Consider the following 25,022-nt stretch of genomic DNA (forward strand, 5'->3'; position numbering starts at 1 on the left):
CGTATGCATTCTATGAATTCCTCCTCCAGGCTACCCCGTGCGATTTGATTTGACCAATCGATATGTAGGTTAAAATCCCCCATGATTACTGCCCTTCCTTTTTCACATGCCTCCATTATTCCCTTGATTATTGCCCTCCCCACCGTGAAGTTATTATTTGAGGGCCTATAAACTACGTCCACCAGTGACTTCTTTTTCCCCTTACTATCTCTAATCTTCACCCACAATGATTCAACATTTTGTTCATTAGAGCCAATATCGTCTCTCACAACTGCCCTGATATCATCCTTTATTAACAGAGCTACCCCACCTCCTTTCCCTTCTTGTCTATCTTTCCGAATCGTCAGATACCCCTGTATGTTTAATTCCCAGTCTTGGCCACCCTGCAACCACGTTTCTGTAATGGCCACCAAATCATACCCATTTGTAATGATTTGTGCCGTCAACTCATTTACTTTATTTCGAATGCTGCGTGCGTTTAGGTAGAGTGTTTTAATACTAGTTTTTAAACCATGATTTTTAGTTTTGACCCCTCCTGCAGCCCCTTTACATTCAGTGGCCCTTTTTGTTTTTTGACTTGGGTTTCTCTGCCCTCCACTTTTACTCATCTCCTTTCTGTCTTTTGCTTTTGTCTCCTTTTTGTTTCCCTCTGTCTCCCTGCATTGGTTCCCATCCCCCTGCCATATTAGTTTAACTCCTCCCCAACAGCACTAGCAAACACTCCCCCTAGGACATTGGTTCCGGTCCTGCCTAGGTGCAGACCGTCCGGTTTGTACTGGTCCCACCTCCCCCAGAACCAGTTCCAATGCCCCAGGAATTTGAATCCCTCCCTGCTGCACCACTGCTCAAGCCACGTATTCATCTGAGCTATCCTGCGATTCTTACTCTGACTAGCACGGGGCACTGGTAGCAATCCTGAGATTACTACTTTTGAGGTCCTACATTTTAATTTAGCTCCTAGCTCCTTAAATACGTCTCGCAGGACCTCATCCCTTTTTTTAACCTATATCGTTGGTACCAATGTGCACCACGACAACTGGCTGTTCACCCTCCCTTTTCAGAATGTCCTGCACCCGCTCCGAGACATCCTTTACCCTTGCACCAGGGAGGCAACATACCATCCTGGAGTCTTGGTTGCGGCCGCAGAAGCACCTATCTATTCCCCTTACAATCGAATCCCCTATCACTATAGCTCGCCCACTCTTTTTCCTGCCCTCCTGTGCAGCAGAGCCAGCCACGGTGCCATGAACTTGGCTGCTGCTGCTCTCCCCTGATGAGTCATCCCCCTCAACAGTACTCAAAACGGTGTATCTGTTTTGCAGGGGGATGACCGCAGGGGACCCCTGCACTACCTTCCCTTGCACTGCTCTTCCTGCTGGTCTTCCATTCCCTAGCTGGCTGTGGTAAGCTTCACCTGTGGTAAGACCAACTCACTAAACGTGCTATTCACGTATGAATAAAGGACTAAGGTCACTACAACACATTGCCTTGTGGAGTCATTACTCGAGCATCTAAGCACCACCCCATACCAAATACTGGCTGCATAGAAACAGGCTCAGTGGTTGCATAACCTGGGAAAGTGGGGCATAGTTTCTGGTTGGTGAGGTTCAGGTATGAATCGTTGATTGGCTCATTCAACAACAATGACAACTTATATTTATATAGCACCTTTAACGTAGTGAAATGTCCAAAGGCGCTTCACAGGTGTATTATGAGATTAAAAAAATTGACACCGAGCCGCATAAGTAGAAATTAGTGCAGGTGATCAAAAGCTTGGTCAAAGAGGTAGGCTTTAAGGAGGAAAGAGAGGTAGAGAGGCGGAGAGGTTTAGGCAGGGAGTTCCAGAGCTTGGGGCCCAGGCAACAGAAGACACGGCCACCAATGGTTGAGTAGTTATAATCAGGGATGCTCAAAAGAGTAGAATAAGGAGAGCGCAGACATCTGGGGGGTGGGGGGAGGGTGTGGGGCTGGAGGAGATTACAGAGCTAGGGAGGGATGAGGCCATAGAGGGATTTGAAAACAAGGATGAGAATTTTGAAATCGAGGCATTGCTTAACTGGAAGCCAATGTAGGTCAGCAAGCCCAGGGGTGATGGGTGAACAGGACTTGGTGCGAGTTAGGACACATGCAACTGAGATTTGGATCACCTGTAGTTTATGTAGAATGTAGGAGGCAAGCCAGGAGTGCGTTGGAATAGTCAAGTCAAGAGATAACAAAGGAATGGATGAGGGCTTCAGCAGCAGATGAGCTGAGGCAAGGGCGGAGGCGGGCGATGTTACGGAGGTGGGAATAGGCGGTCTTAGTTATGCAGCGGATATGTGGTCGAGCTCATTTCAGGGTCAAATATGACACCAAGGTTGCGAACAGTGTGGTTCAGCCTCAGACAGAGGTTGGGGAGAGGGATGGAGTCAGTGGCTAGGGAAAGGAGTTTGTGGCGGGGACTGAAAACAATAGCTTCAACCTTCCCAATATTCAATTGGAGCAAATTTCTGCTCGTCCAGTACTGGATGTTGGACAAGCAGTCTGACAATTTAGAGACCTGTGGAGGGGTGGAGAGAAGTGGTAGTGAGGTAGAGCTGCGTGTCATCAGCATACATGTGGAAACTGAGGCTGTGTGCCAAGACACAGAGCAAATAATTCTCACAGGTGACTGGAGGAGCATTGTGAAACCTAGACAGAATGGGAGTGCACTGCACTCAGAGGGTGACATCATATTACTACCTGGAGTTTGGAATGAGGAAGTTGGAGCTGCGAGTTTCGGGAGCATGAATGCCTCATTGACAATTACTGTGTAATTGTGAGGCTCCCCTCAGCGACCAGAAAACTCCGAGGCGAGAGGTTGGGTTGTTTGGGTCTGGGTAGAGATATCCCAGGAGAGGGGCACCTTCATGTTACTAGTGACGCGGAACTGGCTGGCTCTTAACAGACTTCAAACCTAAATATAAGTTCGGGGGAAACTCGAGAGATCGTTTGGTCACACGAGACTGCAGTCAGAGATTATGGAACAGGTAAGACGGAGATCATTTTACATTGCTTCGCTTATACAGTGCCGTCCTCAGGCACTTGTCCCTGAACCGCGGTCCCATCTTCTTTAACACAGGACTCCCGAGTTTGCAAAGTTTTAAGGAGAATATATTTAGGGTGTGACAGGAACTTTGAATCCTATTGTCCAGGGAGAGAATTGCATCCACTGGTTTCAATTTTTCTTCAAAAAGAAAGTATAACACCGTTTAACAAAATTAAATTGCAATGAAGTGTGATGATTCGTTTGAATGTTGTCATCCCAAACAGGGCCTAGGTGAAGCCCCCCTTTGGAGCAGCGACTGCGGAAGAGTTTGTAGCACTGATTATTTGGGAAGGATTCTGGCACTCAGGCAGCAAGTGCCTGAAATTGAACTGTGGAGGGTAGATTGCATGGTCCTACCAGCCCGATCACACTGGATCACCTGGACACACTGGATATAACATGAATGAGGAGGAGCACATGTTGGTGAAGGAGTTGATCCAATATTCATCATCATTGGTAGTCCCTCGGAATCGAGGAAGACTTGCTTCCACTCCTGAAGTGAGTCCCTAGGTGGCTGAACAGCCCAATACGAGAGCCACAGACTCTGTCACAGGTGGGACAGATAGTCGTTGAGGGAAGGGGTGGGTGGGACAGGTTTACCACACGCTTCTTCCGCTACCTGCACCTGACCTCTTCATGCTCCCGGCATTGAGATTCGAAGAGCTCAGCGCCCTCCCAGATGCACTTTCTCCACTTAGGGCGGTCTTTGGCCAGGGACTTCCAGGTGTCAATGGTGATGTCGCACTTTATCAGGGAGGCTTTGAAGGTGTCCCTGTAACGTTTCCGCTGCCCACCTTTGGCTCGTTTGCCGTGAAGGAGCTCCACAAAGAGTATTTGCTTAGGGAGTCTCGTGTCTGGCATGCGAACCATGTGGCCCGCCCAGCAAAGCTGATTGAGTGTGGTCAGTGCTTCAATACTGGGGATGTTGGCCTGGTCGAGGACACTGATGTTGGTGTGTCTGTCCTCCCAGGGGATTTGCAGGATCTTGCGGAGACATCATTGGTGATATATCTCCAGCGACTTGAGGTGTCTTCTGTACATCGTCCATGCCTCGGATCCATACAGGAGGGCGGGTATTACTGTAGCTCTCTAGAACATGACCTTGGTGGTAGATTTGAGGGCCTGGTCTTCAAACACTCTTTTCCTCAGGCGGCCGAAGGCTGCACTGGCGCTTATTAACAAAAGCAGACATTGATGCCGAGATTCAACCAATATTACACCACAGATGGATGGAAAATCAACTGGTTTTCCTCACCAGCTCCTCCTCACTCGGGTTCCCAGTATTCTCTGTGTCCAGACAATTCAGTAGGCTGGGTACAGGACCAGAAAAAACTACCCCATGGAATATGCTGATCGGAACGCTTAACGTTCAGCTGCAATCCCTTTGTCTGCTGTACTAATAGAGCCATTAACCACAAGACAACTCAAGCCATTTGACCTCATCCTTCCAGAATACCATCTCTCCATCTAGCTTCATAAATAAGTCCAGTGCTCTAGCCTCAACCACCCTCCTGGTAGCCCAGGGCCCAGCTGTCGACCACTTTCTGCATTCATCCATTCTAAATAAACAGATTAACACTATTAAATATTGGATAAAGGGATTTCTTAGGCCTCCATTTGTAGTCTTAATATTTGAGAAACCATACGTTGCAAAAGAACTCAGCTTGTTTTCACTGGGTACATACAGCAGGAACAGGAACAGGCCATTAAATCCTGGATGATGTGGATGTAATCAGGGTGATGCAGATTGTGAGCACAGGACTGGAGGAAATAGGTTTAAAATTAATAAGGGCCAAAATTGCGGTTGAGGGCAGTAACCTTTCCGAGGCCGGATATTCTGCGCCCGGCACAGAAGTCCCGCCCTGGAAGCGAAATTGGGCTTACCGCCCCTGACAAGAAGTGGAGCGCAATGTCACATGCTCCACTTTCTCTCAGGGTGAGCTCGGGGGAGCTACCTGGGCGAACATCGGAGTGCTACACGGCCTCTCCACGTGTACCAACGGGCCCTCTCCTTCCATTAAAGGGGAGGGACTCTGTGAGCGTTGCAAACCTTTTGATGTGCCTCCACTTGGCCACCGGGGATGCAGGTTGCCGTGGCGACAGCCCGGCACTGAAACGGAGTGCTGGGTTGGCTGCACAATCGTGGCATGGACCCCACGAAATCGGAAGAGAAAGGGCCGACTGGTAAGTCGTCGAGAAAGAAAATGGCGGCACGCACCTCCCCTTTAAGTTCCGCCCCGCGATTGGTGTGTGGCCCAGTTCGTGACCCGCGATGCTGGCGTCGACATTGCCCACGTAAGCCTCACTGCGCGCTACCCAATTTTTTGCCGTGGGGCGAAAAGGTGTCGCCTTGCACGGCGATGACGTCATCACCGGAGACGCAGCGGCCCATGGTGTGGCGCTACTGCTTTCGCCCCTCCGCTAACTCCTGCTCAATTAAACATCAAATGGAGCTTGATAAATATTTGGTTGGGAGTGGGAGGAGTGGATGCACTGATATAGCCTAGGATCAATACTCTGAGATACAATGGGCGGAACTTTCAACCGTGGTGTGGGTATAAGATGGGCGACAGTGGATCAGCACCCGTCATACACCCTGCTCGATTTTCCTTCCATTGAAGTAAAAATCAGGTGTGGTGTATAACAGGCAGCTGATCCGCTAGCTGCTGCTCAGAGTTCTGCACAATGGCTCCTGTGCTGCAGGGGAGGGAGTTGGCCTTCACTATGGAAGGTAGCTGGACCGGGTTGATGGTTAAAGATGTGAGAATGGATGAATATTCTGTTGTGTTGTTTGCTTTATTTATTGTGAATTGGGGACTATTTATACAGAAGGTTTCTCGGGGAATGGTAGCATCGTGGTTATGTTACTGGACGAGTAATTCACAGGCCTGGACTAATGTTCAAAGCTCACCACGGTAGCTGGGGAATTTAAATTTGGAATAAAAAGAAAGTTAGTATCATGAAACTACCGGATTGTGATAAAAAACCCATCTGGTTCACGAATGACCTTCAGGGAAGGAAATCTGCCGTCCTTACCCGGTTTGGGCCGATATATGACTCAAGTGTGGTTGACTCTTAACTGCCCTTTGAAGTGGCCTAGCGAGCCACTCAGTTATATTCATGAAGGCGGCTCACTGCCTCCTTCTCGAGGGCAATTAGGGATGGCACGATGTCCACAATCCATGAACGACTATAAAAAAAGGAGATGAAATGAGTGAGATAGAGTCCATGATAGGGTAGATTGTACACTGTATGTGGACGGAGTGAGTGCAATGGCTGACTGTGCTTTGCTCATTTCATAAGAACATAAGAAATAGGAGCAGGAGTAGGCCATACGGCCCCTCGAGCCTGCTCCACCATTCAATACGATCATGGCTGATCTGATCATGGACTCAACTCCACTTCCCCGCCTGCTCCCCATAACCCCTTATCCCCATATCATTTAAGAAACTGTCTATTTCTGTCTTAAATTTATTTAATGTCCCAGGTTCCACAGCTCTCTGAGGCAGCGAATTCCACAGATTCACAACCCTCTGAGAGAAGAAATTTCTCCTCATCTCAGTTTTAAATGGACGGCCCCTTATTCTAAGATCGTGCCCTCAAGTTCTAGTCTCCCCCACCAGTGGAAACATCCTCTCTGCATCCACCTTGTCAAGCCCCCTCACAATCTTATACGTTTCTATAAGATCACACCTCATTCTTCTGAATTCCAATGAGTAGAGGCCCAACCTACTCAACCTTTCCTCATAAGTCAACCCCCTCATCTCCGGAATCAACCTAGTGAACCTTCTCTGAATTGCCTCCACAGCAAGTATATCCTTTCGTAAATATGGAAACCAAACTGCACCTAGTATTCCAGGTGTGGCCTCACCAATACCCTGTACAGCTGTAACAAAACTTCCCTGCTTTTATACTCCATCCCCTTTGCAATAAAGGCCAAGATTCCATTGGCCTTCCTGATCACTTGTTGTACCTGCATACTATCCTTTTGTGTTTCATGCACAAGTACCCCCAGGTCCCGCTGTACTGCAGCACTTTGCAATCTTTCTCCATTTAAATAATAACTTGCTCTTTGATTTTTTTCTGCCAAAGTGCATGACCTCACATTTTTCAACATTATACTCCATCTGCCAAATTCTTGCCCACTCACTTAGCCTGTCTATGTCTTCCTGCAGCCTCTTTATGTCCTCTTCACACATTACTCTTCCTCCTATCTTTGTATCGTCAGCAAACTTGGCTACGTTACACTCAGTCCCCTCTTCCAAGTCATTAATGTAGATTGTAAATAGTTGGGGTCCCAGCACTGATCCCTGCAGCACCCCACTCGTTACTGATTGCCAACCAGAGAATGAACCATTTATCCCGACTCTCTGTTTTCTGTTTGTCAGCCAATCTTCTATCCATGCTAATATATTACCCCCAACCCCGTGAACTTTTATCTTGTGCAGTTCCACATACAACACACAGATGCTCATTCACATATGCACTTTGACATGATCTGTGACATGTGTTGTACAAAGGGACTGTAACCTCTTCCACTTGTGTTCAAATTGACAGAGGATAGAGACATAGCAGCTGAAAGAGCAGTCACCACTGATTCAGCAAAGGGAATGAGGAATAAACAAATGCCAGAGTGAAGAATGTAAGCAGGAACATGGGACTGAATGAGATCGCTGAAATAGGACGGGCCAAAGGTGAGATGGGCAAATCCATTTGGATCCTGCAAATCCATTGGGAGGACAGGTGCACCAATGTCAGTGTTCTCGTTCAGGGCAACATCCCAGCATCGAAGAACTGACCACACTCGACCAGCTCCGCTGGGCAGGCCATATTGTTCGCATGCCCGACATGAGACTCCCAAAGCAAGCGCTGTACTTGGAGCTTCGTCACAGCAAGCGACCCCCAGGTGGGCAGAGGAAATGTTACAGGGACACCCTCAAAGCCTCCCTGATAAAGTGCAACATCCCCACTGACACCTGGGAATCCCTGGCCAAAGACCGCCCTAAGTAGAGGAAGGGCATCTGGGAGGGCGCTGAGCACCTCGAGTCTCGTCGCCGAGAGCATGCAGAAACCAAGCGCAGACAGCGGAAGGAGCGTTTGGCAAACCTGTCCCACCCACCCTTTCCCTCAACGACTGTAATTCCTGCATTGGACTCTTCAGCCACCTGAGAACTCACTTTTAGAGCGGAAGCAAGTCATCCTCGACTCCGAGGGACTGCCTATGATGATGATGGGCATTTGAAGGTGTGAATAAGGTGTTTTGAAATTGATTCAGAGGCACAGGAGAGCTAGTGGAGTCTACGAAGAATGGTGAGAGAAGTGCGGGACTTTGAGTGGGTAAGGATATGGACGGTAGTATTCTAAATGAGTTGCAGTTTGTGGAAGGAATTAAGAGGCTGGCTGGAGAATGTTAGAGAAGTCAGACCTCGAGGTAATAAAGGCATAAATTAGAGTCTTCACGGTAATGTGGAAAGGTAGGAAAGAAGTTAACCAATTTTGCAATGATGGAAAAAGGCAATCTCGATGATAAAGCAGATATGGGGAGGGGAACTCGGGTAAAGATCAAGCAAGGGACATATGAACAATGAAGAGGAAGATACCAAGGACAATATGGGAAGATAAGGAGAAACCACTGAAGGATATGTATTGTCATTGTTGGGATAGGTATGAATGTAAGCAGAAGAAATGAGTGCCACAAAGTGAACTGCCAGGGAGAGATAATGGAGGAGGATAGAATTTATAAACCATTTCAAAAGCAGCAAAGAAGTCAAGAAAAATGATCAGTCACAGTCACAGAATGTTATTCGTGCCTTTGACGAGAGCAGTGTCTGTGCTGTGGGTGCGGCAGAGATCAGGAACGCAGTTTCAATCAGGGCGTGGTAGGAATGGGAGGTGTTAAGTCTTGAATAAAGAGTCAGACTCGATACTGCAAGCTCAAAATAAGGTGTGACCGTAGTCCTTTATTACTGATCTCAGAGTGCCTCTCTAGCCTGTGAGGCCTCCTTATATACAGGTGCCCCCAAGGGATTGTGGGATCCCTTGGGATTCCAGGGGATAAGCCCTCTGGTGGTTAGACATGGTATTTACAGGTTTACATACATAACAGGAGGCTCATCCTTGGGAAACAACATGCCGAGGAGTTTAGAGTGAAAGAGAAGATTTGTGATAAAGTGGTAATTGAAGAGGACAGAGGGTTTTACAGTCTGTTTCTTTTCAGGAAGTGATGACAACTTTGAAGAGGGGAGGGATGATATTTTGAAAGAGGCCAGAGGGTAGACAAAGGTTGATGTCAGCAGGCAAAGGACTGAGGAGAGCAGTGGTCAGGAGCAGGGAGTGAAGGGGGTACAGGAAACAGATTATGGAGTTTGTGGACCAATGATAGTTGAGAGTTGAGGGAAATGTACAGAATAAGGGTGGACGGGGGCGGCTCCAAAGAAGAAATGAGCAAGCAAGGAGTTATGAGGCTGAGAAGGCAGATGCACAATAGTGAATGGTCTGATATTGCACACTATTTAAATCCACAAATTTGGGTCGCTTCCTCTTTTCTTACTCCAGATCAATTTGGCTCTCATAACATAGTGCACTCTTATGGTTAGGTCCCAACTCCCTATTGCTTCAAGAGATCTAGGTAAGCTTTTGGTAACAGACCTGGGATAATGAAATAGAACTCCATGTCTGTTAATTGCCTTTAGCCACTGAACTTATCCAATGACTTCATTGGTTTTCTCATTTTTAATGAATGATTAGACTATTTTGCATTCAGAACCTGTGTTAAGTTTAAAACAATTGAGCAAATCTATTTAACAAAAAGACTTGCAATTATATAGCGCCTTTCATGACCACCGGATGTCCCAAAGCTCTTTACAGCCAATGAAGTACTCTTTGAAGTGTAGTCACTGTTGTAATGTAGGGAATGTGGCAGCCAATTTGCGCACAGCAAACTCCCACAAACAGCAATAACAGCATTGCTAATAACCAGATAATCTGTTTTAGATGTTGATTGTGGGATAAATATTGTCTGGGACACTAGGGATAATTCCCCGAAGGCAAAGTTTCCCCTTTTTATTGCCCCGTTAGCACCTCAGTGGGTGCAAGGCATTTTTCGCCCGGGAGAGGGGGACACTACTGCCTCCTGGGAAATTGTCATGGAGGTTTGGGAGGTGCAGCCTTGGCAGGGCCTCTCCCCATGGGCAGCATCCTGGGCCGCAGTGCAACCGCCAATGACGTCATCGGCGTGTGCGGCGAACCCTCACCGCCCCACACCGACCCGGGTCCAGAAGCTGGCGGACATCCGCTCTCGGGCGCCCCTTAAAGGGGGGGGGGGTGGGGGGGGTGCCAGCGGCCTAGCCATCGTACAGTCCGGCACTCCGTCTCCATCTCAAACTGCCCTGGTGGCCACCAAAGGGCCTGCAGAGTGCATAGCGGCCCTTCCCTTTAATCGAAGGGGTGGAGCGTTGTAGCACGTCATGGAGCATCCTAGTAAGTGCTGGATTCAGCCCCACAGTGGCGCCCCGGGACCCACCCCCAAAGGAAGCGAAGCGCCGGCCGGAGTCGGCGTCCGCTTCCTTTGTGGGGCGATAGGCCCAATTCACCGTCAGGGGTGGGCGTTCAAGGTCCCTGCCCCGGAAGGTTACCGTTCCCAATCGGGGCAAGGGGCAATATCGCATCCCCTACTCTTCTTCAACAAAGTGCTATAGGATCTTTTACATCCACCTGAGAGAGCAGACGGGGCCTCGGTTTAACGCCTCATCTGAAAGACGGCACCTCCGACAATGCGGCGATCCCTCAGCACTGCACTGGAGAGTCAGCCTAGATTTTTGTGCTCAAGTCTCTGGAATGGGACTTGAACCCACAACCTTCTGACTCAGAGGCGAGTGTGCTGCCCACTGAACCATAGCTGACACTGCGAAATGACAAAGAAGAAATGAAGTAACTGTCATAATGAAATATTTACACTAGAAAGTCTATTTAACTCCTCAAGTGGACAAAATATTAAAAAGATGGCTTCTCTTAAGAATTAAGGTGAGTCTTTGGAAAATAATTTGAAAATGTTTCTTTACTGAGATCTTCAAATTGACACCTGTTCCAACAGAATTGTTCTTTTTTATATCCCCGAAAAAAAACCTGTGACTTTGTCGATTTTGAATATCTGAGTATCTAATCAAAGTTAAAAGGCAACTATCAATCTGATACAAATAAGCCCAATCCAACAGCATTGTTTTAAATTTGAAGTGTTTCTCTCAACAGCTTGAGACAGAAAAACTTGCAACATTGGGTCATAGTTCGCTGTCAAATTAACGCTGAGGCTAATGGCACTGGCTGTTATTTTTGAGAAAATGCGACAGCTATTTTAGGTGGTGGCAGATGAGCGACTAAATGTGGAAATTCACAGGTTGCTGTCCGAGATGCGCTGCTCCACAGTTATCTTCACAAAAACGGCATCTCTGTCCAGCTCACCATTGAAATATATTGAATGGTGTGAAGTTGCTGTATTTGCATGGTAGCTACGAATCTACCACAGAAAGTTAAGTTTAATCCATTTCAATCTAAGTACTCTTTTAACAATGTGATGAGTGGGGTTAATTACTACCAAGTAACTCTGGCATTGAAAATGAACTCATCGTCATAGGCAGTCCCTCGGAATCGAGGAAGACTTGCTTCCACTCTAAAAATGAATCCTTAGGTGGCTGAACAGTCCAATACGAGAACCACAGACTCTATCACAGGTGGGACAGATAGTCGTTGAGGGAAGGAGTGGGTGGGACTGGTTTGCCGCACGCTCTTTCCGCGGTCTGCGCTTGATTTCTGTATGCTCTTGGCGTTGAGACTCGAGGTGCTCAGCATCCTCCCGGATGCACTTCCTCCACTATTACAAGTGTGGCGTCTCATTTCTTCATGTTTTAATTGTTGGAGATATAAAATGTGTAACATTTCAACATTTCTGTTTCTTTTTCTCTCTCTCTTAATCCAAACTTTCCCTCTCTTTATTTTTCTTTCTGAGCCTGATTTGGCATTGAATTCACCCATTCTAATTTACATTTTCCTTCTCAGTCCTTGCACTGTTTATTTCATAATTCTTTCAATCTGATTGGTTAAGGAGATATGCAGTTGCTTTCCCTGTTCACTCATGTTGTAGATGCCCAGTTTCCCTCGTAGTGATGTTATCAGCGACTTTCAGCAACTTGCGTCGCACAATATCATTGAAATTAAACGGGCAAGGGCAAGTCGAACTAATGACCGACACTATTTGTTGGCCTACTACAGCAAATTATGGTCCATTTTATTGAGAGAGGTTCAATAGAAGAATCTGAACTTCAGTTATGTTTTTAAAAAAAATAGCCACCAAACTAAAATCAGACAAAAGTACCTAATACTAAAATAAACATCGGGAAGCACTCAGCAGATTGGTCAGCAGCTGTGGAACGAACAGGCCAGTTAGCATTTTAGGTGTGGATCCTTCATCAGAATTCACTTTTGTAGCATAGCTGTTGTTTCAGCAGACAGTCTGCATACTGCTCGACCTGCAATGGGTTGAAAGATTGGATGTTAGGTTTGTGCTCGGGGCGGGAGTGTTGTTTACTGTGGGAATTGGCAAATCATTTGATTTTGCCAATTTGGATGTCTTGCGTGCCATCGTTGCTTTTCAGTGTTAAGACATCCTAATTAAAATTCCTCAGTTGAAACTCTCCTCATCCTCTTCCCAAGTCCTATCCAACAAAATTACCAATTCATTAAGAACTGTGCCACCCACACCTATTCCGTACCGAGTTTCACTCACCTGTCGCCTCTCTCCTTACGGACCTACATTAGATTAGCTCCCATCTCCTAATGTATTGATTTCAAAATTCTCATTTGAAATTCCTCCCCTACCCTTGCACCACTTGTCTCTGCAATCTTCTCCAACACTATTTCCCAGCTTGCATCCTCTACTCTTCCAATGCTGACCTACAGCATGCACACACCCCCACCGCACACACCTCTCACTCCATCAAAGCCTTAAACCATCTAGGCTCTGCTTTCTTGAGCTCTCCCTCAAAACTTCCTCAAAGCTTATCGCTTCAATGACATCCCCACATTGTTCGCATGCCCGAAGCATTACCCTAAGGTGAACAATAAACCCCTTATGCTGCTGACAACCTCACTGGAAATTTTACAAGATGCCTTGTATCCTCGGTCCCTCTGACTGATGGACAAATAACACTGGCAAACCTAAGGCTACAAACTATGAATCAGGTTTATTCAAAAAATAGGCTAACAGAAGCAAAAGTCAAATTAACAGCACATAGATAAATCCCAGTGATTAGTTTAACATATAAACTGTATTCAAAATTAATAAAACATCTTGAAGTTCTCAGAAGTAAACTTATCTTGGACCAGCACCCATGATGCAAAGTTAATACATGAAATCAGATATTCAGGGAGAGTGCCACTGGACCCTGAACTGATTGGAAAGCAGAAATTCGGTAAATAAACCTTGTTACAAGGCAACAATTATACCCACTCTATGCTTTGATATTTCAACTGAGACGAAGGAATATCAAAATACAAAAATATACCTTTCACCATTAAATACAGTTGTCAATCACACCGAGGATCAATGTATCAAGGTGATCTTCTGGAAATGTTTCCAGCTATGCATCTACCTCAGGACAAAATAGAACTGGGTGTTTGGCAAATAGGATGGTGCGCTTTCCCCTCACCCTAGTTTCAATGGATAATCATAAGTCATAAAGTTGGAAATTCGGCCACGCCTCATTTCGGTTGGTAAACGAGGCAGAGCAGTACTTTTAGCCCATGAAAAAGTTTGCAGTTCCCGCCCAGAAATTCATCAGAATCGGCTGAAGAGCTAAGAGATGATAAATCAGCCATTGCACACCAGAGCTGGGGCGGGGGGGGGATCATAACGAAAGTTTGGTCTGTAAATTTGGCGATCCATTGCGCATGCGCAGAACTCCAAATCAGATCCCGGGAAAAACCAAGTCTTAAAAGTGCGGCACGGTAATGCCCCATTAAAGTTTTCAAAATCATTTGTTTTCAAGCTGTACTGAAATGTTTGTGGTGCTGTGTGTAAACGTTGCACTCACTGTGACCTCGGAGACTCACACACCGTGCTGTGTGTAAACGTTGCACTCACTGTGACCTCGGAGACTCACGCACCGTGCTGTGTGTAAACGTTGCACTGTGACCTCGGAGACTCACGCACCGTGCTGTGTGTAAACGTTGCACTGTGACCTCGGAGACTCACACACCGTGCTGTGTGTAAACATTGCACTGTGACCTCGGAGACTCACACACCGTGCTGTGTGTAAACGTTGCACTCACTGTGACTGAGACTCACACACCGTGCTGTGTGTAAACATTGCACTCACTGTAACCTCGGAGACTCACGCACCGTGCTGTGTGTAAACGTTGCACTGACTGTGACTGAGACTCACGCACCGTGCTGTGTGTAAACATTGCACTGACTGTGACCTCGGAGACTCACACACCGTGCTGTGTGTAAACGTTGCACTGTGACCTCGGAGACTCACACACCGTGCTGTGTGTAAACATTGCACTGACTGTAACCTCGGAGACTCACGCACCGTGCTGTGTGTAAACGTTGCACTGACTGTAACCTCGGAGACTCACACACCGTGCTGTGTGTAAACGTTGCACTGACTGTGACAGAGACTCACACACTGTGCTGTGTGTAAACGTTGCACTGACTGTGACTGAGACTCACACACCGTGCTGTGTGTAAATGTTGCACTGACTGTGACTGAGACTCACACACCGTGCTGTGTGTAAACGTTGTACTGACTGTGACTGAGACTCACACACCGTGCTGTGTGTAAACGTTGCATTGACTGTGACTGAGACTCACGCACCGTGCTGTGTGTAAATGTTGCACTGACTGTGACTGAGGCTCACACACCGTGCTGTGTGTAAACGTTGCACTGACTGTGACTGAGACTCACACACCGTGCTGTGTGTAAACGTTGCACTGACTGTGACTGAGACTCAGGCACCGTGCTGTGTGTGTAAATGTTGCACTGACTGTGACTGAGACTCACACACCGTGCTGTGTGTGTAAGCGTTGCACTGACTGTGACTGAGACTCACGCGCCCTGCTCTGTGTGTAAACGTTGCACTGACTGTGACTCAGACTCACACACCGTGCTGTGTGTGTAAGCGTTGCACTGACTGTGACTGAGACTCACGCGCCCTGCTCTGTGTGTAAACGTTGCACTGACTGTGACTGAGACTCACGCACCGTGCTGTGTGTGTAAATGTTGCACTGACTGTGACCTCGGAGCCTCACGCACCGTGCTGTGTGTGTAAACGTTGCACTGTCTGTGACCTCCGAGGGAAGCGCTTCCTCTTCCCTTTAAGTTGCCGCCAGTTAACGACTGCAAGCTTGGACCCACTGTTTTTCCAGACGTTGTTCTTGGCGGCCGCTACATGAGGCAGCCGCACCGAATTTACTGACCGGGTTGCAAGCGTGGGCGTTGCACCAGGACTGACGTCAGGATTGCACTGATCATCAGCAGCCGGGCACTACTGTTTTTTCTCAACCCTGGCATCTGAGTTACCTTCACCCTCATCCTCCGTATCAGAGTCTGACATAGCTACTTGTAAATATGGCAGACTACTAGCTATCAGGACACGCAGCCAATGGTCACATGCTTGCCCATTCAGATCCGCTCGCCTTACTACCCCACTCATGACAACCTTGTAAGTTGGCCACAGTTGGTCAGCAAAAGCAACGGGTGGCTTGTTGGGGCCCTGCTCTACCTCCGCCATGCCTTTAAACTGATTCCCTTTACCCTCTCCCATTACTTGAGCAACTCGTGCCTTCAAACCATCATTCTCGCCCCCTGCCCTTTTACTTTCTGGGGAAGACCCCAAAAATACCAGGACTTAGGGTGTGAAGCAATAAATGTTTCTTTTCTTCATTATCCAGGTTACTCAAAACAGCTATCTCTTCTACCTCTAGGAAATGACCTTGGGGGTCTTCCCCGACTTCTATTCTCTTTATGTTAGTAGCCATCTTTCTCAAATCTTCCATATTATATGGAATTACAAATTGACAATCTAAGGGACCTAGAGCTCCCGCCTCCGCCCCTGTGCTACTGGGGTGTGCCTCCTTTGATGCATTGGGGCTGTTGGTGGTGGTCTGGCTTCCTGTGATGGGCCATTCTGTTCTATTTCTACATCACCTTCATCACTTTCTCTTGTTCCCTCTGACTGAGGGGCCATTGCACATACAATGTCCCCTTGAATCCGTAGCTTATCTTCCAACTCTTTAAACTTCCTATTGCACTCGGTATGATCCTCTTTAATCTTTCGTTGCTGTACAATCTGCTCCTGGGTGAACTGGCATGCAGCTTTTAAATCCATATTAGATCTTTCTGCTCACTCAACGTGATGTCTTTGACATTCCTCTTTCTCTGCCCACACATCACACTGCCTCTGATTCATCATCATCATCATCATAGGCAATCCCTTGGAATCGAGGAAGACTTGCTTCCACTCTAAAAATGAGTTCTTAGGTGACTGAACAGTCCAATATGTGAATTAAAGTCACTGTCACAGGTGGGACAGACAGTGGTTGAAGGAAAGGGTGGGTGGGACTGGTTTGCTGCACGCTCTTTCTGCTGTCTGCGCTTGGTTGCTCTCGGTGATGAGACTCGAGGTGCTCAGCGCCCTCCCGGATGCACTTCCTCCACTTAGGGCAGTCTTGGGTCAGGGACGCCCAGGTTCCGGTGAGGATTTTGCATTTTACCAAGGAGGCTTTGAGAGTGTCCTTGAAACGTTTCCTCTGTCCAACTTGGGTTCGCTTGCCGTGTAGCAGTTCCGAGTAGAGCGCTTGCTTTGGGAGTCTTGTGTCAGGCATCGAACAATGTGGCCCGCCCAGCGGAGCTGGTCGAGTATGATCAGTGCTTCGATGTTGGGGATGTTGGCCTAGCCGAGGATGCTAGCATTGGTGCGTCTGTCCTCCCAGAGGATTTGCAGGATCTTGCAGAGACATCGTTGGTGGTATTTCTCTCGCGATTTGAGGTGTCTACTGTACATGGTCCACATCTCTGAGCCATACAGGAGGGCAGGTATTATGACAGGCCTGTAGACCATGAGCTTGGTGGCAGATTTGAGGGCCTGATCTTCGAATACTCTCTTCCTCAGGCGGCCGAAGGCTGCGCTGGTACACTGGAGGCAGTGTTGAATCTCGTCGTCGATGTCTGCCCTTGTTGATAATAGGCTCCTGAGGTATGGAAAGTGGTCCATGTTGTCCAGGGCCGCGCCATGGATCTTGATGACTGGGGGGGAAGTGCTGTGCGGCGAGGACAGGCTGGTGGAGGAGCATTGTCTTACGGATGTTTAGTGTAAGGCCCATGCTTTCGTACGCCTCGGTGAAGCATTGACTCGAGATATTTTATTAAATCACTTCTCCTTTTTCCTTTTGAATTTTTTCTCGAGCTCCCGCTTACTTTTGTCTTCACTAACCTTTTTCTCTTCACATATCTATAGAAGCTTTTGGAGTCAGTTTTTATGTTCCCAGCAAGCTTTCTCTCGTACTCTATTTTCCCCCTCCTAATTAAACCCTTTGTCCTCCTCTGCTGAATTATAAAATTCTCCCAGTCCTCAGGTTTGCTGCTTTTTCTGCCTAATTTATACACCTGTCTGGAGTAAAAATAAAACGGGGAAGGTGGCTCAACTGTGGCTAACAAGGGAAACTAAGGATAGTGTTAAATCCAAGGAAGAGGCGTATAAATTGGCCAGAAAAAGCAGCAAACCTGATGACTAGGAGAATTTTATAATTCAGCAGAGGAGGATAAAGGGTTTAATTAGGAAGGGGAAAATAGAGTATGAGAGGAAGCTTGCTGGGAACATAAAAACTGACTGCAAAAGCTTCTATAGTTTTGTGAAGAGAAAAAGATAAGTGAAGACAAACATAGGTCCCTTGCAGTCAGATTCAGGTGAATTTATAATGGGGAACAAAATAATGGAGGACCAGTTAAACAAATACTTTGGTTCTGTCTTCACGAAGGAAGACACAAATAACCTTCCGGAAATACTAGGGGATCGAGGGTCTAGTCTGAAGGAGGAACTGAAGGAAATCCTTATTAGGCAGGAAATTGTGATAGGGAAATTGATGGGATTGAAGGCCAATAAATCCCTGGGGCCTGATAGTCTGCATCCCAGAGTACTTAAGGAAGTGGCCCTAGAAATAGTGGATGCATTGGTGATCATTTTCCAACAGTCTATTGACTCTGGATCAGTTCCTATGGACTGGAGGGTATCTAATGTAACACCACTTTTTAAGAAAGGAAGGAGAGAGAAAATGGGTAATTATAGACTGTTTAGCCTGATATCAGTAGTGGGGAAAATGTTGGAATCAATTACTAAAGATGAAATAGCAGCGCATTTGGAAAGCAGTGACAGGATCAGTCCAAGTCAGCATGGATTTATGAAAGGGAAATCATGCTTGACAAATCTTCTAGAATTTTTCGAGGATGTAACTGGTAGCATGGACAAGGGAGAACCAGTGGATGTGGTGTATTTCGACTTTTAAAAGGCTTTTGACAAGGTCCCACACAAGAGATTGGTGTGCAAAATTAAAGCACATGATATTGGGGGTAATGTACTGACGTGGATAGAGAACTGGTTGGCAGACAGGAAGCAGAGAGTCGGGATAAACAGGTCCTTTTCAGAATGGCAGGCAGTGACTACTGCTGCAGGGCTCAGTGCTGGGACCCCAGCTATTTACAATATACATTAATGATTAGATGAAGGAATTGAGTGTAATATCTCCAAGTTTGCAGATGACACTAAGCTGGATGGCTGTGTGAGCTGTGAGGAGGACGCTAAGAGGCTGCAGGGTGACTTGGACAGGTTAGATGAGTGGGCAAATGCATGGCAGATGCAGTATAATGTGGATAAATGTGAGGTTATCCACTTTGGTGGCAAAAACACAAAGGCAGAATATTAGCTGAATGGCGGCAGATTAGGAAAAGGGGAGGTGTAACGAGACCTGGGTGTCATGGTACATCACAGTCATTGAAAGTTGGCATGCAGATACAGCAGGCAGTGAAGAAGGCAAATGGTATGTTGGTCTTCATAGCTAGGGGATTTGAGTACAGGAGCAGGGAGGGAGGTCTTACTGCAGTTGTACAGGGCCTTAGTGAGGCCTCACTGGAGTATTGTGTTCAGTTTTGGTCTCCTAATCTGAGGAAGGACGTTCTTGCTATTGAGGGAGTGCAGCGAAGGTTCACCAAACTGATTCCCGGGATGGCAGGACTAACATATGAGGAGAGACTGGATTGACTGGGCCTGTATTCACTGGAGTTTAGAAGGATGAAAGGGGATCTCATAGAAACATATAAAATTCTGACGGGACTGGACAGGCTAGATGCAGGACGAATGTTCCCGATGTTGGTGAAGTCCAGAACCAGGGGACATAGTCTAAGGATAAGGGGTAAGCCATTTAGGACTGAGATGAGGAGAAACTTCTTTACTCAGAGAGTTGTTAACCTGTGGAATTCCCTGCCACAGAGAGTTGTTGATGCCAGTTCATTGGATATATTCAACAGGCAGTTAGATATGGCCCTTACGGCTAAGGGGATCAAGGGGTATGGAGAGAAAGCAGGAAAGGGGTACTGAAGAAATGATCAGCCATGATTTTATTGAATGGTGGTGCAGGCTCGAAGGGCCGAATGGCCTACTCCTGCACCTATTTTCTATGTTTGTATGTTACTTAACCTTTCTTCCTCCAGTTCTTTCAAAAGTCGATTTACCACTACTTTTTCATTAATTTCTGTTTGTAACTTATCATTTACACCTTCACAGATTTTAATTTTCCTTCAGTAGGCCAACAACCAGACAGCTTTCTTCAACCTTGGCCGACAAGTGGACCCTTGGGTCCATAAATTAGCCTCCATCACTGTCTATAATGTCCCGCATCTACTCCTCCCTGAGTGGCAATTTCTTAATCACAGACCTTGTAACTGCCTTATCCATAGTCCTTGACATTGTTTATTTGTCTTTCACAAGTCACTGTTCGGACGGCAACTGTAAGATTATCTTTTATAAGAACTACCGACCTGGGCACAAGCGTAGACGTTGCACCAGGACCGAAGTCTGGATCGCACTGATCATCAGCGGCCAGGTGCTACTGGCTTTTGCACTGTAAGACTTATCTTTTATAAGAACACGTTTTTATCCTGTAAAATTTTGTCTTGTTCTTTTCACTAAACAGTCAAGACTTATTTACGACTTGACTCTACACTTTCAGAGTTCGAACTTATGGGACAAAACAATGCAGAAACAAGATGTTTCTTCACCACCCCATCCAGAGGTTATCTTTACTTAGAATGATCAAAAGAAATACAAGTAATTTATGATAGTATTAAATGCACAATAATTTCTTAATTATTAGCTCGCATCAACCTATCCCTATTGCCTATCCCCTCAGTGATTAATAGATACTCACACCAGGCCATGGGCAATGATTGGAAACTAACTCCCTCATTCGCTTGCCAACTTGCCAGTTCTCTTGACTGCCGCAGTGGACGAGAGACTTCGCACTGTAATTATACTTAGAAAATTGACTATCAGCCTACTGTGTGCCTGTTCCAAGCTATTCAGACGATCAAAAAGGTTTATGTTCCAGTCCAATGTAACTTCTGTGAGCTCGGTTGGTTCTCTTATCAATCCGTGGGACAGTTACTTTACTTGTCTGCATTTCTTAAAGTTCAACAAAAAGGTCTCTTGGCCTGTGAAGTATACTGGATTATAAGAATTTAGTCAATTTGTAGGTTCGGCCATCTTAAAAGCAAAAAATGTTGTAGTCTTACAGCCCCCTCTGAGCCCCCAATGAATTTTTGGTTGGGGTGCTAAAAGCTGCACTCCCGGTCGGTAACCTCTTACACTCCCATTAATGCCCCCTCTGGCCGCTAACTGAGGCGTCAGGCAACCGAAAATCCAGCCCTTGATCTCTGTCTCCAATTCACAGTCTAATAACTAATATTAAACTTTACTGCACCTCTGTGGCCTTGGCAACTAATACCTGTTAAATAATCTACCGAGATAAACTCATCTATCCTTGAAGTAACTGGCGGCATGTGTGTTTCAGGTACACGCGGACTCACTGGGGCTGAACTTCCGTGTGGGATCTCCCGCTCTTCCGATGTAACTTTGGCGATCCACTAACAGTCAGTGCATAAAAACAAAGGAGACACTGACAGCTGCCAACACAGATTTGTGACTGCAGCAGCTCACACCAGTGAACCACACGCTCAGCCTCTGGCCATCTGGTTGCTGACTGAAGCATCCAAGACTGCAAAGCATAATGAGGGGAATGTGTAGCTAGAGATATGCTTATATAAAGAATTTGATTCTTTTGACACTTAGGGGTAGATTTTCAACTTGCCAGAAGGCGTTAAACTGACAATGTGGATCAAAATGAATGGAAATAAAAATCAGACGATTTCTGCAATCAAGAACCAATCTGCACCGTCACTTTAATGCCCTGGTGGCAAATTGAAAATAAGCGAGTGCCAATTTTTTCCTTACTTAGCACTGCTTTAGTTCTGTTTATTTCTATTATAGTACTAATCTCAATATAATATTACTGTAACTATGTTTTGATAATAGTATAGTATAACCAATGCAGTATCAGTAATACTCACAAGAATAGTATAGTGGGTGCTATATCAATAATACTGATAATATACTATAGTGTGTGCAGTATCAGTAATACTGACCATAATAGTATAGGACAGTGGGTGCTGTATCATTGATACTGATAGTCATAGTATAGTATAGGAGACCCCATCACGTTATGGTCTTTTCCAGCTCTGTCGCTATTGCAAGCTTTCTTATCTCTCTTGTTGCTCCTAAGCTCCAAATATGCCGTTCTACATGCTGTTGCCCCTCCTTGTGTCTTCATAGTGTTGAAATCAAGACCCATTCTACTGTCTCTAACTTTAGCTCATTCTTGCCCAGCATGACAAAACTAGAGAAATTCTTACCTCCCTCAATCTTTTACCACTAATTCCAGCAGTTCTGCTCTGTTTGCAAATTGCAGGAATGGTCCATCAGCATGGTTAGGGTGGATGGCCTGTGTCTGTAACACTACAGCAATGGTGCCTCCTCTGATCTGGTGGTAGAAGGTAAAACAACCCACATCTACTCTGCTAAGTGACCCGGCCCCTTCCTGGGCAGAAGAAAAATATTACCTAATGTTTCTTTAGCACCTAAGGGAGCCATAAGTTTTGAATGTAAAGTTAACTGATTTTCTTTGGGAATGATTACATTAATCCTAACATGTTCTGGGACCATTCCAAGGGCCTCGGTAAAACTCACACCACCTGTAGCACCTGTATTGCCTCCTTGACTGAGATAAGTTAGCTCAATATCAAACTCAGATTGGAACTGGGGTCTCTTTTAGTCTGTATGGATCAGTGAGCTTGGTGGCAGATTTGAGGGCCTAGTCTTCAAACACTCTTTTCCTCAGACTGCATTGGCGCACTGGAGGCGGTGTTGAATCTCGTCGTCGATGCCTGCTCTTGTTGATAAGAGGCTCCCGAGGTATGGGAAGTGGTCCACGGTGTCCAGGGCCGTGCCATGGATCTTGATGACTGGGGGGCAGTGCTGTGCGGCGAGGACAGGCTGGTGGAGGACCTTTGTCTTACGGATGTTTGGTTTAAGGCCCATGCTTTCGTACGCCTCAGTAAATAGGTCAACTATGTCCTGGAATTCAGCCTCTGTATTTGCGCAGACGCAGGCGTCGTCCGCGTATTGTAGCTCGACGACAGAGGTTGGGGTGGTCTTGGACCTGGCATGGAGACGCCAATGATTGAACAGCTTCCCACTGGTTCTGTAGTTTAGTTCCACTCCAGTGGGGAGCTTGTTGAGAGGGCAGACGCACCAATGTCAGCATCCTGACCAGGCCAACATCCCCAGCATTGAAGCACTGATCACACTCGATCAGCTCTGCTGGGCAGGTCACATTGTCCACATGCCAGACACGAGACTCCCAAATCCAGTGCTCTACTCGGAATTCCTTCACAGCAAACGAGCCAAAGGTGGGCAGCGGAAACATTACAAGGCTACTCTCAAAGCCTCCCTGATAAAGTGCAACATCCCCACTGACACCTGGGAGTCTCTGGCCAAAGATCACCCTAAGTCGAGAAAGTACATCCGGGAGGGCGCTGAGCACCTCGAATCTCGGCGCCGTGAGCATGCAGAAATCTAGCGCAGGCAGCGGAAAGAGCGTGCGGCAAATCTGTCCCACCCTCCCTTACCCTCAACGACTATCTGCCCCACCTGTGACAGGGACTGTGGCTCTCGTATTGGACTGTTCAGCCACCTAAGGACTCATTTTAAGAGTGCAATCAAGTCTTCCTCAATTCCAAGGGACTGCCTATGATGATGATGCTTTGCCTTGGTGAGAATTTATGACTGATGTGCTGCACTACCTATTTTAGTGTTTCTTCAATGTACTCTCTAATGGCTGGAGCTTGTGAGGTGATGTGAGCTCTGTGCCCATGAGACGCTCGAGTTTGAAGTGACACTAGACCTTTGTGAGCAGGGATCCAAGATGGCCTAGCTGCAAGCTGCATCACTTCAGCTGAGGATTCATTGTAGCCCTGGACGCTTTCTTGGAAGGAAGTTTTGGTGGAGATGTGCCGTCATCCAGAGGGAGGTATTGTCAATCTATACCTGACCTTACTACAGGGCACCGTCTCCACATTCCTACTGACCTGTGTGACAGCAAATTTAATGACAGTGAAGCCCCTATTGGTGGCTGCCTCCATGTGACAATCACTGCAGGAGTTCCTCGGGGCAGTGTCCTAGGCCCAATCACCTTCAGCTGCTTCATCAATGACCTTCCCTCCATCATAAGGTCAGAAGTGGGGATGTTCGCTGATGATTGCAGTGTTCAGTTCCATTCACAACTCCCCAGATAATGGAGCAGTCCATGCCCGCATGCAGCAAGACCTGGACAACATTCGGGCTTGGGCTGATAAGTGGTAAGTAACAGTGCAGGAGGAGGCCATTTCGGCCCATCGTGTCCACGCCGACCGACAAAGAGCCGCACGGTCCTTGGTCAGCAGCTCTGAAAGTTACATATAAACCTATGAACAATGTCGGAAAGGCAAAGAGCACCCAGCCCAACTAGTCCGCCTCACACAACTGCGATACCCCTTATACTGAAACATTCTACACTCCAGCCCAACTGGAGCCATGTGATCTCCTGGGAGAGGCAAAAAACAGATAAAAACCCAGGCCAATTTAGGGAGAAAAAATCTGGGAAAATTCCTTTCCGACCCATCCATGCGATCGAAACTAGTCCAGGAGATCACCCTGGCAATATTCTATTCCCTGCAGTACTTACCATTATATCTGCTCCGACTAACAAAAGGTCATCTAGTCTAATCCCAATTACCAGCTCTAGGTCCGTAACCCTGCAGGTTACAACACTTTTAAGTGCCCATCCAACCATCTCTTAAAAGTGGTGAGGATTTCTGCATCTACCATTCTTCCAGGCAGCGAGTTCCAGATCCCCACAACCGTCTGCATAAAGAAGCCCCCCCTCAAATCCCCTCGACCTTCCACCAACCACCTTAAAACTATGCCCCCTCATAATAGCTCCCTCCACCAATAGAAATAGACCCTTACTATCCACTATGTCCAGGCCCCTCAATATTTTGTACACCTCAATGAGGTCTCCTCTCAACCTCCTCTGTTCCAATGAGAACAAACCCAGCCTATCCAATCTGTCCTCATAACTAAGATTCTCTATTTCAGGCAGCATCCTAGTAAATCTCCTCTGCACCCTCTCTAATGCAATCACGTCCTTCCTATAATACGGCGACCAGAACTGCACACTATACTCCAGCTGTGGCCTAACCAAAGTATTATACAATTTAAGCATAACCTCCCTGCTCTTATATTCTATGCCTTGCCA

The 25,022-nt window shown here is 46.7% G+C and overlaps 1 protein-coding gene across 1 annotated transcript in view; it reads left to right on the forward strand.

The window, feature by feature from the left end:
• Positions 1 to 2,776: 2,776 nt before the first annotated feature.
• ano9b (anoctamin 9b) overlaps positions 2,777 to 25,022 on the forward strand; it is a 202,344-nt gene continuing 180,098 nt past the window's right edge. Inside the window, exon 1 of the mRNA XM_070898654.1 lies at positions 2,777 to 3,008. Coding sequence (XP_070754755.1) covers positions 3,000 to 3,008 — 9 coding nt within the window. The 5' untranslated portion in view covers positions 2,777 to 2,999. The remainder of the gene's footprint in view (positions 3,009 to 25,022) is intronic.

The sequence above is a fragment of the Pristiophorus japonicus genome, chromosome 14, assembly GCF_044704955.1.
Source record: "Pristiophorus japonicus isolate sPriJap1 chromosome 14, sPriJap1.hap1, whole genome shotgun sequence".
NCBI lineage: Eukaryota > Metazoa > Chordata > Chondrichthyes > Pristiophoridae > Pristiophorus > Pristiophorus japonicus.